Consider the following 13418-nt stretch of genomic DNA (forward strand, 5'->3'; position numbering starts at 1 on the left):
TTTTTTAATAATCCTCATGCTATGCTGGAAATATCAGATGATGTCTTATAGATTGCTAGAGTGGCAAAATAAGTTATCCTTCCTTTTGGAAGATTATTACAGTATTCTTCATTTGTTAAAAAAAAAAAAAGATAAAACAGGAAACAAAACACCTTAACCTGAATGCAAGATTGTATATGTATGTGCATTTTCCTCCAGGGAGAATTTGTAGCTTTCATCAGATTGTTAAAAGGGTGACTGTAAACAAAACAAAGGAGCAAAGGGAAAAGAAAAAAAGAGAGTCAAACCAAGAAAACAGACTCTTAACTATAGAGAACAAAGTGATGGTTATCAGAAAGGAGGGGCAAGGGGGGGATGGGTGAAATAGGTGATTGGGATTAAGGAGGGCACTTGTGATGAGCTCCAGGTGCTATGTAGAGAAGTGTTGAATCACTATACTGTACACCTGAAACTAATATTACACTGTATGTTAACTAACTGGAATTTAGATAAAAAGTTAAAAAAAAGAAAAATTAAAAAATAAAAAATAAAGTACATACATACATGTACAATTCACACAAAAGTTTTATCACACGAAAGAAAATCAGGGCAAAGGAGATGAGGAAAGAATATGAGGTCTAAGTTGGACCAGATCTTTATTGTATTGTATTGTATTTCATTTTGTTTTATATGTACCAAATCTTTAAAATGAAAGGAATAGATAGGTGAGATTCAGTGGGGTGGAGTCCGGAGCCGACTACTAAGAAGACGTCTTTGGTGCAAAATGGTGGTTTATTAAAGCATGGGGTCAGGACCCGTGGGCAGAAAGAGCTGCTGCACAGGGGTTGTGAGGGGTGACTGATTATATACTATGGTGTTGGGGGAGGTAAGGAAAAGGGAGGTTTCAGGAGAATTTTCATCTGCTAAGGTTTCAAGAGAATTTTCATCTGCTAAGGAGGACCTACAAGATACCAAGATACCAAGATACCGGAGGCCTTGCCATTGTCAAGTTAATGTTGTTTTTCCCCTCTAGCAAGGCATTAACATTAAGATTAGGAGATTCCTGGAAGAATGTCACACATGTCCCACTCAGGAGTGGGGGCGGGGGGGGGGGGGGAGGTTGTAGGTTGTCCGCTTATGTTTTGTCTTCAGCCAGCCTTCTGTTGCCTCATCAGTTGCATGTAGCTGTTCTTCCAAGCATACACAAATTCACTTATGTGTATTTTTATGATACTCATAAAATGAAATAATGAAAAGGTGGTAATTCTTATATTAATTTTTTCATCTAAAAATGGAAGTGATTTTAATAGTGTCAGTGTTGTCAGGATCATATAAATTAAATACATGAAAGCACATTGCAATAGACTTTACAAATAGTGGGTCCTGTAAATTGATGTCTGTTGTTTGTTACAGCTTTTGAAGATTTCTTAGGTCATGTTTTTATTATCCTTTTCCAAATCTTCCCAAACTTAATTTTTTTTTTCCAGTGGTCATTACAGAATATCGATGTACAGTGCTACTCCAGACTGACTAGATCAGAATTTCCAGGGGAGGGAGGTTGCCAAGCATTTATATTTTTTTAGAAAGCTCTCCTCACCCCAACCCTCTCCATTCAGACATTCATCCAGTGTTGATCCGACAAAAGACATTATGTAAAAGATGGAATTAGTTGGACATTACCAAAACAACCCCATACACTACAATTTCCATCAGTTGGTGGACTTTCCATCATGGCTGGCTTAACTGGAAGTATCTCATGATTTTTTTCCCTCAAATGGATGCACTACTTTTTAGGGGAGGCCCTTTGTCTTTGACATACATTTGATATATAATACTGAAATAACACAGCGACTCTGTATGTAAATATTTTACAGTAAAGAACAAAGAAAACATGCATAGAAATAAAGATAAATGATTTTGCCTGAGCAGGGAGAAAGCAGAGCATTTCTGAGGTTTTTCTTTAATGATGTTTCTTCTTCTTTTCTCCTTTCCAAGGTTTCCATCATAAGCAGTAAAACCCTAGGAATCTGCCTTGAGAACGGACTCACTGTAGCAGTCATTACTGGATGATATAGAATGCGTTCCACACTCATTTTTTTCCCTCCTGTGTTTGTATTCCTGGGATTTATCTTCAAGTGTTCTTCTGGCCGTAAATAATTTTAATTCATTTAAAACGTTTTGGTTATTCCTGATCACTTGGGCAGTACAAGAAAATCTAGCTTCTGAATATTGGCCACCTCTCTGCTGCATATGCTTCCTGGGATATAGTATCTAAAAGCTCTGTAAAATGTCATTTTTGTTAGGTGTGGAGTACTGGTATCTAGAGACTAGGCTTTATTTAGCAGTTAGAATTTTGTGGAGATTATGATCAGAGTAAAACAATGTTTGGATGCAATACAGAATAAAAGAATATAAGAAATAGCTTTTTTTCGTGCATTAGTATATGGTATATTGAAGGATCTTTTGCTTTTTGTATTCTTCAAGAAAATAAAAAAAAATGACAACCATAAAGTATTAAAACAAACAAACAAAACCTGGAACAGTTGGAACATGTTATTTTGACCACCAGGACTAGCAGTTTTGCATATCCTTATAAGCTCTCCTGGGAGAATTGGCCCAGATGTCATTCTCTGACACTTTCTCTGCTTCTGCTGAAGAGCAAATCTTTTGGAGGCCTCTGGGCACTGGGCTATTTATTAGTATTTATTGGCAAAAGTTTAATTCTATGAACTATTAACTCAGGTCTGTGCAAAGTCAACTGAAAGTGAAAAAGTGAAAAACTTTGTACCCCTTCTCTTCTATTACATTTACATATAGAGCCCAGGGAAGTGGAATCGGAAGGATGTTTTATAAGTGATAATGCCAGCATTCTCTCTGGACATAGATAAGTTTTCCTCTTACTTAAAAAACAGTGGTATTTGTTGGCAGCCACTCAAAAAATATTTTATCTGTCAGTAATCAGATTAATTCAACATGAAGTTGAAGTAGAGAAAATGGTTCTTTACCCGGGTATTGGCTTTACATATTCATTAGTGATACATGGCATTGGATTCCTTTGTACAGGACCTTTAAAGCCCTCTTTGAGAAATCTAGTCTTTGTCCAGCCCTTAACCTTGTGGAAATGCTTATTTTCCCATACTTGTTAGTTAACATAAATGGCAGTCACACTACACATATATAAAAATGTCCCTTCGGCTTGACTTTCCATTATTTTTCATTGTATAAATCTGATGTTTTTGACATTCCAGTGTAGTGTTTGTTTAGGAAAGAAATACGCAGATGACTAGAGAAAAAGGTTGTTAATCCATTCTTTTCCCACTGGGAACTGCCTATTGTTTGCCTTATCTTTCGGGATAGTCTTTCAAGTCAGGCAATATTCAGGAAGCTATTTAGAATAGTTTCTCAGAGTGGATTTGGGTCCTTTCATTTTGAGAAAGATCTTTAGTTCATAACGTTTTTGGATTGCAGAAACTTGGGTAAAAGGTTGCTAAGAGTCAAGTTTTAGGGAAATGATAATCTAGAAAGAAAGAAACCCTAAAAGATGAGTCATTTTCAAGAAATGGGGAAAGAGAAAAACAAACAGGACTTTGAATGACCCTGATGAAATGAATGAAGCAGAGTTAAGTAGGCAAGGGCTGATGAGATGGAGGTCCTAGCCTTAGTCACATTCTATAGGGTGCTTTCAGTATCCAAAACTTAGGCCTTGTTGACTTCTAGTAATGCTATGTTTTTCTTTGTCTGCCCTGTGATTTTGCTTCATGTTTTAAAAAGTTTTTTTGTGGTAACTTTAAAGAAAACACCATGTATTTTTATTTTGATAGGCAAATGGGCAACATCATTTGCCATATTTTTATTTCATAAATGTTTATTTTTCTATCTCATGCGGTGATCAGATTTACTTTAAAAATTCTGCATTTGTCTTGCTTCTCATGTACTTTATCCAATCATATTTATTACTGTAAAATGCTATCTGGAGATATTTTCATTCAAAAAAATGTGAGGCCACTTAACATTTAAGCCTTGGATGTTAGTGTTTCAGCTGTCTTAGTGAGCGGCCAGAGGTGATGTAGTTCCCTGTGACACCCAATTCAACATCTGTATTGAAAATTTGTTACTTTTTTTTTTTAGGTTTTTAAAAAATTAGAATTTTAAAATATTTTTATTTTTTTTGTAAAGCAAACACTTTTTAAAGAGTATCAGAGTAATTCTTTTCTTCTTCTTAGTTAAATCCTCTAATTCTCATTCAAATATTATAATTATTATCTTTAAGACTATAGAAGTAACTAACAACTATATTAAAAGGAACTGCCAAACATTCTTCACTGTGTTCTCTGCTTTTCACTTGGTTGTATTTCTATAAATGTGGGAACGTTTTGTTCCTCTTTCTACCACTGGACCACACACAATTTAATTTTTAGGCCCACAATGTATTATGCTTTAATGTTGTGATGTAAACTAATATGCTGGCCTTGGCAATCTTTCTGTACTTCTTTTCTCTGGAGGCCCCATTAACACTAGTATTGCTGAATGAGCACAGTATGTTTTGAGCCTTATCATAAGGCTTCTGGATGTGTACACCCTCTTCCCCCAACCTAACTTTTTGTAATTCATTGCTTGGAAGCAAGGTCCGACAAGGGTCAGATTAAATGTTCTGAGTTGAAAAAAATTTGTAGTGTGAAACCATTGTTAGACATAATTATTTTGCAGGAGACTGGACAGTTGCTACATATGCTTTGAAAGAACATTGAGATTTTTAGAAAGTGACTTTGCATACCTTTGAATTACTTTTTCTCGAGTGACTTTACAACAACCAGCAACAGACTAACGAACTTCAAAAAAGGCATAGGTTTTTGATCATAGAGAAACATCTAAATTAGAAAAGAAAATATGGATACATGTTTCCCAGGAGGAAAACCTTTTCACATTTGCAGCGGCCACTTGGATCTCCATCAGCATTTTCCAAGGTGACCTTGGGCCTTGTGTTCCACTGAACTCACTCTAGAAAATTGTGAACCGGACCCGTTTTCCCCTTTCCTTCTCTACTATGGTCTGCCGCCGAGCTGGATGGTGAATAAAGTCATTGCTGACTCTGTCCACACATTTCCATTGATGTCAGGACTTTTCAGTATAAATATAATTAACTTTTAATGGATAATTATTTTCTTCAATACTGTCAGATATTCTCTAATTTTTGTCTTGTGCCAAATTGTTCTTTGGAAACACCTGCTATATAATATGGTGCATTCAGTTTACCACATCGGTGGTTAACATTTTAGGGCCTTGATTTTTAATGGGTGTTGCCTTTGTATAAAAATCACTTTGGGGAATATCAGGATTAGTCATTTATTCAATGATGGTTTTCTTGAAAGATAACTGGTGACTGGACGTAAGAGCTTCCCTCTCAATAAGGGAAGTGAGACCCCCGTGTAATCAGCTTTCCGAGGCACTGAGAACAGAATAGAACTTGCACTGAAAGGCTTTTTTTCCCTTTTGGGGAAACAGTATTTGTGTGAAAGGAACACCGTTCAGGTAGATTTCACTGCAGGTGGTGTGCCATATTCTCATAATGCAGGCTTTTTAGAAACAATCATAAAATAACCAAAACCTGTTCTTTCAGCCCAAAGGAAAGAACAGATTTTTAAAGTACTTTGTCCCTCACTTACTGCTCATAGTCAGAGAAGCGACTAGATAAAGTGGTCCCATTTTCTCCTCATATCTGGTGGTGCCTGTGAGTCTTAAAGCCATAACTGCTTATCTTACTGTTGATAGAATCCTGTTTTTCTCCTTTAGCTTATAACAGGGAATGTGGTCAGGGAGGAGCGAACTGGAGACTGTTCTGATAATGCTGCACGGGGCACAGTGTCATCCAGATTCCTGGTCAGAGAATCTCATTTATTTCTGATGATACTTAGGATTATTAAAGGGGAGAGTCAAGGCTGTTGTTGCTCCTGACATTTAACTGTTAGAAATGCTGCAGTTTTCTTCCCAGAGAGGTCAAAAAGGAAGGGGTAAACTGGGAAAATTTTACTTCTTACAGAGTCACTTTTCTGATGAGGCTTGCACTTTTTGCCAGCAGTGTCTCGAGGAGCAGTATTGCCTTAAATTAGTTTGATTCTGACCGAGTCAGTGTACTGTACTTCCTATATGTGAATGACCGTCAACTCTCCGTTGAGATACACAATTCACAGGTGATCCGCAAACATCCTTGCCATCAGAAACTCTGGATTCCCTCCCACTGAGCTATGGGTGACCTATACACTGAGAGATACATCATTTCATTGAGTTGCCTCTCAGTCTGTGAACGAGCAGTGGCATGGCCAAAACAGGCTGGCGGAAGGAGAGTGAGAATTCCCTTGCCAGATGCTCCCGGTTATCACTTCCTGAATAGAGAGTTGACTGTCTTTCTGTTGAAAGTGACCATGTAGAAGATACTTCCAAAGGCTGTATTGTGTAGCAAAGTCAATTATTATTGTTTGGTGAGGATTTCACCAACCCTCTTGTGTTTTTAAATGCATACTATTGACAAAAAAAAAAAAAGAAAACCAAACGAAACAGACATGTACTTGAAATGGGAGCTCCTTAGATGTGAAGAATGTTTCTCTTTTATTACTTTTAGAAGAAAATTAACCAGGAAAATTTTTGCTGTGGTAAGGAAAACACCAGAGTGTTTTTATAAGGTTGTGTTTGATGCCATAAATTGACAGAATCATCTAAGTAATCATGTTGATTTGTTGGAAATATCTAGTGCTGGAAACCATCTTCTTCCCTTCTGTATCTGTGAATACTGCCTAGGAGCATGTTCCTAATGCATTTTATATGCTATTGTTTATTCTTGGCAAACTAGAGGATGGGTTTCTCCTTTTGAATAACTTGCAATAGCAAAGTGACCCGGCATTATCAGCATTTCAGATGAGGACTGAATTAATTAGGCATCTTAGTTGGTGCCCCATTACTCATTGCTGAGGTTCATATAGAAAGAAGAGGAGAATTAAAAGACAGGGTTCTTGAGGGACATGTCCTTCACAAAAGAGCAAGGCCTAAGAGCAGTAAAAAGACAGCTAGGAGAATATACCATTACACATTGCATACTTAGGCTGTATTTTTGTTGCAGTGAATTTCAGACCATAATTGCTAAAATAGTTTCTAGCTATTACATTTAGTAAGAGGGTTTTTGATGTCAGAATTTTTCTATTTCTGATTGAATTAGCCCCTGAAATCACTGTAGGCTATAACTTTAGCTCTTGCTATAAACTGAAAGCCAAATGCCCTTTTTCAGAAGTAGCTAGATTTTTCACCCGCCTCTTAAAGGCAGCCCAATATTTGTTTCATGAAGTTTTATAAATAATGAGGAGATACAGTGGGAAGATAGCATATAGGTGTTCCACAATAAGAATTCTCTATAATAGGGTTTTCCTTAAAAAGAATCCATCCCAGAACAACATTATATTTTGAAAAGGTGCTGGATTATAAAGTACAGGAGTATGCACATATAAATCAAGTTGCTCAGGAAATGAGAGGTGGTGCTGTCATTTGTCTTAAAATTCAGAAAAGTGCTTTCCTGAGAAAAATTGCATAGTGCCCAGGCAGTTTTGGATTCTTTGGTAAGAAGCCCTTTGGCATCTGGAATGTGGATATGTTTAAAAAATGAGTGAGATGTTAACCCAAGTGCTCATCAACTTGTAGCCGAGCCCCAGAAGGAAAGGCAGCTTTGAAATAGCTACTTCATGGAACTGAACAGAACCTTGATGGAATCCAGTTGTCTGTCTGAGGACAGAAAACAAAGAGGCCACCTCAAACCACATGCCTATTTAGAGATTAGATGAAACTGTGAGGGACACTCTCTGGATGCCTTAAAGGTGACTGGTGTTGAGTACTGGTGGGTATGTACACCCCCATCTGGACTAGGCTGATGGAAACCGTCTATTTCCGTTCACCTTCACACAGCACAAGTCGTTCCTGTTGATGACCTCATTGAGGAACACGAGAAACATGGTGCTGGTGACTTCCGTGTGTCTTGGGAGGTTGAGGTGGTCATGTCAGTCAGCACTCTCCAGTGCTCATGCCTCCCTTAAATGCCAGTTCTACATCTACATTAGTTCATCTATGCAAGCTTATGTTTTTATGGTTTGTTTTCTACACTCATGTCCCATTTGATTGTTTAAATATCAGGTTTAACATTAATATTATGAATAATTTTTAAACCAAAGTATGTATATGTCTGTGTGCTTGTTTTCCTGGATGGTTTGAGGCAAACACCAGTCTTGTCCTTCTCTCTTAATAAAGTCATCCATTTCTTACAATGGTCTCATGTTTTCTTTACTGCATTCAAGGACTTGGGAAGCTCTGGGAGGAGGAGTATTTTTTCTTTATGAAGTAACCCTAATAGATATTTGTTTAAAAACAGTAGAATTTTCTCTTACTCCAGTTGCATCCACATTCTGTAACCATGTATAGCACTGATGATGATATCTAGTACGTGGAAATTGTCAACAAATACTCTCAAATCTGATGCTGATACCTAGTACATTGAAGTCCTCAACAAATATTCCTAAATCTGAAGTTGCTTAGAGAAGTGGCTTTGTTTTGTGTGTGGTGGTTGGTGACTTAGTTTGATGTATGTGGGTGAAAAACAGGTAAGTGGATATTCACAGAATAATCCGTATGACTAAAGACTCCATGAGTGCAGCAACTCAAGTCTGCACTGTACCTGGTACTCTGTGGATTTTGAGAAAATAGATAGAAGTACAACTACTGCTAAACTTTTTATCTTTTTTTTTTTTTTTTTAAGATTTTATTTATTTGTCAGCACAAGCAGAGGGAACGTCAGGCAGAGGGGGAAGCAGGGTCCCCGCTGAGCCCGATGGGGCTGGATCTCAGGACCCTGGGATTATGATCTGAGCTGAAGGTAGTTGTTCAACCAACTGAGCCACCCAGGCGCCCCTAACTTTTTATCTTTACAAGTTTGTTTCTTCTTTTTTTTTTGATTGATTAGCCGTGATACGGAAACCGATGCTGCAGAAATTAGGAGGTATCTTGAAAATATGATCCTGTTTTTCATGACTACTAAATTTTTAAAGAGATAAAACTAGCTTCCCTGGAGCACATTCTCTAGGCCTTAGTTTCTTCTCTGGCAAATATAATAGGAAATCTAAACAATCTCTGTAATATATCTCTACTGATATCACTACCAGATGCATAAGACACACCAGTGACATGCAGTGTTGAAGAAAGTTGGTATATTGATTTCAACCTTCCTTTTCTAAAGAATTGCTGGGTCAAAGTTGACCGTGAAAGAAGTAGACATATCTACAGGCCAATTAAAAAAAATTAAATACGCAATTAAAGTAGTTCCTTTTGATCTGCAGTAGGAGGAGGTACCCAGTATGATTGGGTGGATTTTGTGTAATGTGGCTGAGTCTGATGTTAAACTGTGGCCATGTGTGGAGAGCTTGGCACACTAGAAAGCCCCCTTTTTTTTTTTTTTTTTAAGATTTTATTTATTTGACAGCGACAGTGAGAGAGGGAACACAAGCAGGGGCAGGCAGAGGGAGAAGCAGGCTTCCCACTGAGCAGGGAGCCCGATTCGGGGCTCGATCCCAGGACCCTGGGATCATGACCTGAGCAGAAGGCAGACGCTTAACCAACTGAGCCACCCAGGCGCCCCTAGAAAGCCCCTTCTTAAAACACAGGCAGCCAGGAGAACATTCACCTCCTACACCTTGGAAATTGGGTTAAGTCTTTATAGAAGTCTTTGGATTACTACAAGTCACAGGGTAAGGGTAGGGATTTGGCTCCCCATTATATCTGGGTTACTTGCTTAAAGACACAAAGGCTTCAACATAGTGTACTAAATACATCAACAGGAATAAGGAGACCTGGGTGCTAGTCCTGGCTTTGAACTTGGTTCAGGACCTTGGGACACCACTTACCATCTCTAACTCAGTTCTTTTACATAACAGTAATAAGCACATTGCAGCAGTCTAACATTCTAGAATTCCTGCTATCAAAGGCTATGGGTTCCTTTAAGTAAATGCCCCAGAAAGAGTAATCCCCATACAGTACTGAGGGCCTGGAAAGTCACAAGGACTTCGTAAACACTTGGCTGAAAGGCCTCCTATCTGATCATGTGTTCTTTTAAAAACTTTTATTTTTGATAAAACTGTATCATGTACAATGATGTTCTGATGTGTGTATACATTGTGAAATGATTAGCACAGTGAAACTAACACAGCGTCAACTCCCTCATCCTTAGCTTTCGTGGGGCTGTGTGTGTTGGGGGTGGGTGGGGTGAGAGTGCTTGAGAGCTACTCTTAGCAAATTTAACGTATACAATACAGGATGATTAACCATAGTCACCAGGCCGTATGTTAGATCCCCCAAACTTAAACTGAAAGTTTATACCCTTTGCTGACCACGCGTTCCTGGTTGTAACTGTCCCATTGCTCTTACTTCCACAACCAGCAGATTGCCAAGAAACAATTTTGGTTTTGTTGATTCTATTCTCTTTCTATTCTCTATTTCATTCATCTCCATTCGAATCTTAATTTAATTTTCTTCTTTCTAATAATTTTCAATGTAGTGGTGTTTGTTTTTTTTTTTTTTTCCCCTAGCTCCACAAGATGTAAAGTTAGGTTATTGATTTGAGATCTTTCTTTTTAATACATGCATTTACAGTTATAAATTTCCCTCTGAGTATTGCCTTTGTTGCATCCCATAAGTTTTGTTATGTTGTGTTTTTTGCTGCTTTTTTTTTTCTTTTCTCCCTAAGTATATTCTAATTTCCCTTTTGATTTTTGTTTTGACCCATTAGTTGTATAAAGATGTGTTGCTTAATTTCCACATATTGTAAATATTCTTACTTTCTTCTCTTGATTTCCAGCTGTATTACTTTGCAATCAGAGAAGATACTTTGTACGATTTCAGTCTTTTAAAATTTATGTAGACCGTTTTATGGTCTGACATAGTTTCTCTGGGACAGCATTCCATGTGCACTTGAGAAGAATGGTATTTGGTTGTTGTTGGATTGGGTGTTCTATGTATTTGTTAGATCTGATTGGTTTACAGTGTGCACTATCTCCTTATCGATCTTCTATCTAGGTGTTGTATCCAAAGTAGTGTATTGAAGTCTCCAACTATGTATTTCCCCTTCAATTCTGTTAATGTTTGCTGTATTTAGAGGCTCTGTTTGGTGCACATGTGTTTATAATTGTTATGTTTTCTTGATGAAATTGACCCTCCTATGTAATATCCTTTGTCTCTTGTAGCAGTTTTTCACTTAAAGCCTATTTTTTCTGGTATCAGTATAGCCACTTACCTCATTTTTCCCATCTTTTCACTTTCAACCTATTCATGCCATTATATTTACAGTGAGTCTCTTGTAAATAGCATATAGTTTCTTGTGAGTTTGTATGTCTTGTGAAAACTGGACAGTTGACTAATATGGTAACTCTGGACGTCATGTTCTTCCTTTTCCCCAGGGTTTTTGTTTTTATTTTACAGTTTGATTGTTGAAGGTTGTTGAAGGTCAACCTTCACTAGTCATTTGTCTAGTGACTTTTCTTTTTTTTTTTTTTTTAGAGATTGTATTCCCTTCATTTGTGGTCTCTATAGTCTCTGTTCCTTAGGTTTTGTTCATCTTGTGTTTGATGGAGATTTTCTTGAACACTAGAGGTAAGGAAAAGAATCTCTTTTAAGGTCTTTGCAGATTGGCTCTGTTCTGAAGCCTTCCTTTAACACTTAGCTGGATTTTCACTGAGCCTAAGGTCCATCTGAGGTCAAAGCTTAAGAAGAATATTTTCTGAGTATTCATTTCGCCTTGGACTTGTGCATGGCTTTCTAAATTTCCCCGTAAATATGGGTATTTTTTTTGTTTCTGTTTCACAAAGAAACTTTCTGCACGTTTCCCTCCTAAGACGTAAGCTGTCTGTTACATGTCTCAACTGTAATGTCTTGCCTCAGCTGTCTGCAAATTGTCCATTTACTTTTTTTTTTTTTAAAGATTTTATTTATTTATTTGAGACAGAGAGAATGAGATACAGAGAGCATGAGAGGGAGGAGGGTCAGAGGGAGAAGCAGACTCCCTGCCGAGCAGGGAGCCCGATGTGGGACATTTATTTACAATGTTTTCAAATAATTCCCACTGCTTTTCTGTCCTCAGTGAGTTCCAAGTTAGAGAAAACAGAAATGAGCACCTTGCACCACACCTTCAGCGAATTCCCTAGTCAGGTTAGAACAGATGTGCAGATAAATCCTGCTCTGCTTTCTCTGGAACCAGGAATAGAGTCCCCCCAATGGAAAGGCAGGCTGCTGTCTTCAAGCCTGCTGCCCAGCCAGAGAGCGGATAGGGCAAACGCAAGCAAGACACTGAATGCTTTTCTACTGTGTTCAAGTTAAATTTTCGTGAATCTATGTTCACTTGGTTACTATAAGTCTTTGATTAAGTTCCAGAGTTCTGACAGTGTTGGTTCTGATGATTTCTGCTTGTGTTTTTTATATTTCTGTGGGGGGAATGGAAGCTTGGAGCTGTGTACTTGGTCACTTTACTTACATCACTCTTGGCAATTTCTTAGAAAGCAAATTGAGTCATTTTTTAGATCAGTGTTGAAAAATTCATTTCATTTTGTTTTCATAAATGAATCATGGAGTACTAGTTAGCCGACAAAAGGAATGAGGGAAATCTCAGCCATAGGCTGATCTCCAGGATATATTTTCAAACGAGAAAAGCAAGGTAGAGAAAGCATTAAAGTTTTCTACCACGTAGTTGTAAGAGGAGGGGAGGGGAAATGATGCTACTGTGTACGCATTTTTTTATAACAAGTAAAATGCAATGTCAGCATTTTTGAAGTTAGCTCTAAGGAGGGAGGAGAAATACATGTGTAGGGGGGAGATGTAGAGCCCAGGCATGGTGGCATATACCTTATTTTGTAGATCTGATGTTAGAACCAGATACTTTAAATAATTTTGAAACAAAATTTTATACATTAAAAGGAAACTTTAAAAGTCAAAGTAAAATGAAACAATGAACTTAACTATACCCAGTTGGTACATAACCACACAGAGGGAACTATTTCAAATGATTTTATCTATATATGAATTTATATCTTCTCTCTTTCCACACACACACACACACACACACACACACATATTTTTTAGAGAGAATCTGAGATCACGACCTGAGCCAAAATCAAGAGTCAGATGCCCAACCGACTGAGCCACTCAGGCGCTCCCACGCATACATATTTTTAACAATATTTTCCACCATTTTTGTTCACTGAAAATGCCAAGAAACCTAGAAAGAATGGATACCCTGGTAGCAATGAACATTTTTTCATACTCAAATCGTGGTCTTGAAATATTTCCTACCAAAAGAAAATAGACTTTCACAGAGATATGGCTAGTTTTAGGTGTGAGTTTAAATTTACAAGATAAAACTGGAATAT

At 37.6% G+C, this 13418-nt stretch overlaps 1 protein-coding gene across 3 annotated transcripts in view; it reads left to right on the forward strand.

Moving 5' to 3' along the window:
* The window catches only part of CCDC50 (coiled-coil domain containing 50), a 70917-nt gene extending 62638 nt beyond the window's left edge, over positions 1–8279 (forward strand). For all 3 annotated transcript variants that reach the window (XM_031033232.2, XM_006738023.3, XM_081831499.1), the window contains one exon: positions 1975–8279. In XM_031033232.2, the coding sequence (XP_030889092.2) occupies positions 1975–1994 (20 nt within the window). In that variant the 3' untranslated portion in view covers positions 1995–8279. The remainder of the gene's footprint in view (positions 1–1974) is intronic.
* Positions 8280–13418: the final 5139 nt, after the last annotated feature.

The sequence above is a fragment of the Leptonychotes weddellii genome, chromosome 1 (genome assembly GCF_054177405.1).
Source record: "Leptonychotes weddellii isolate Sample4059 chromosome 1, ASM5417740v2, whole genome shotgun sequence".
Taxonomy (NCBI): domain Eukaryota; kingdom Metazoa; phylum Chordata; class Mammalia; order Carnivora; family Phocidae; genus Leptonychotes; species Leptonychotes weddellii.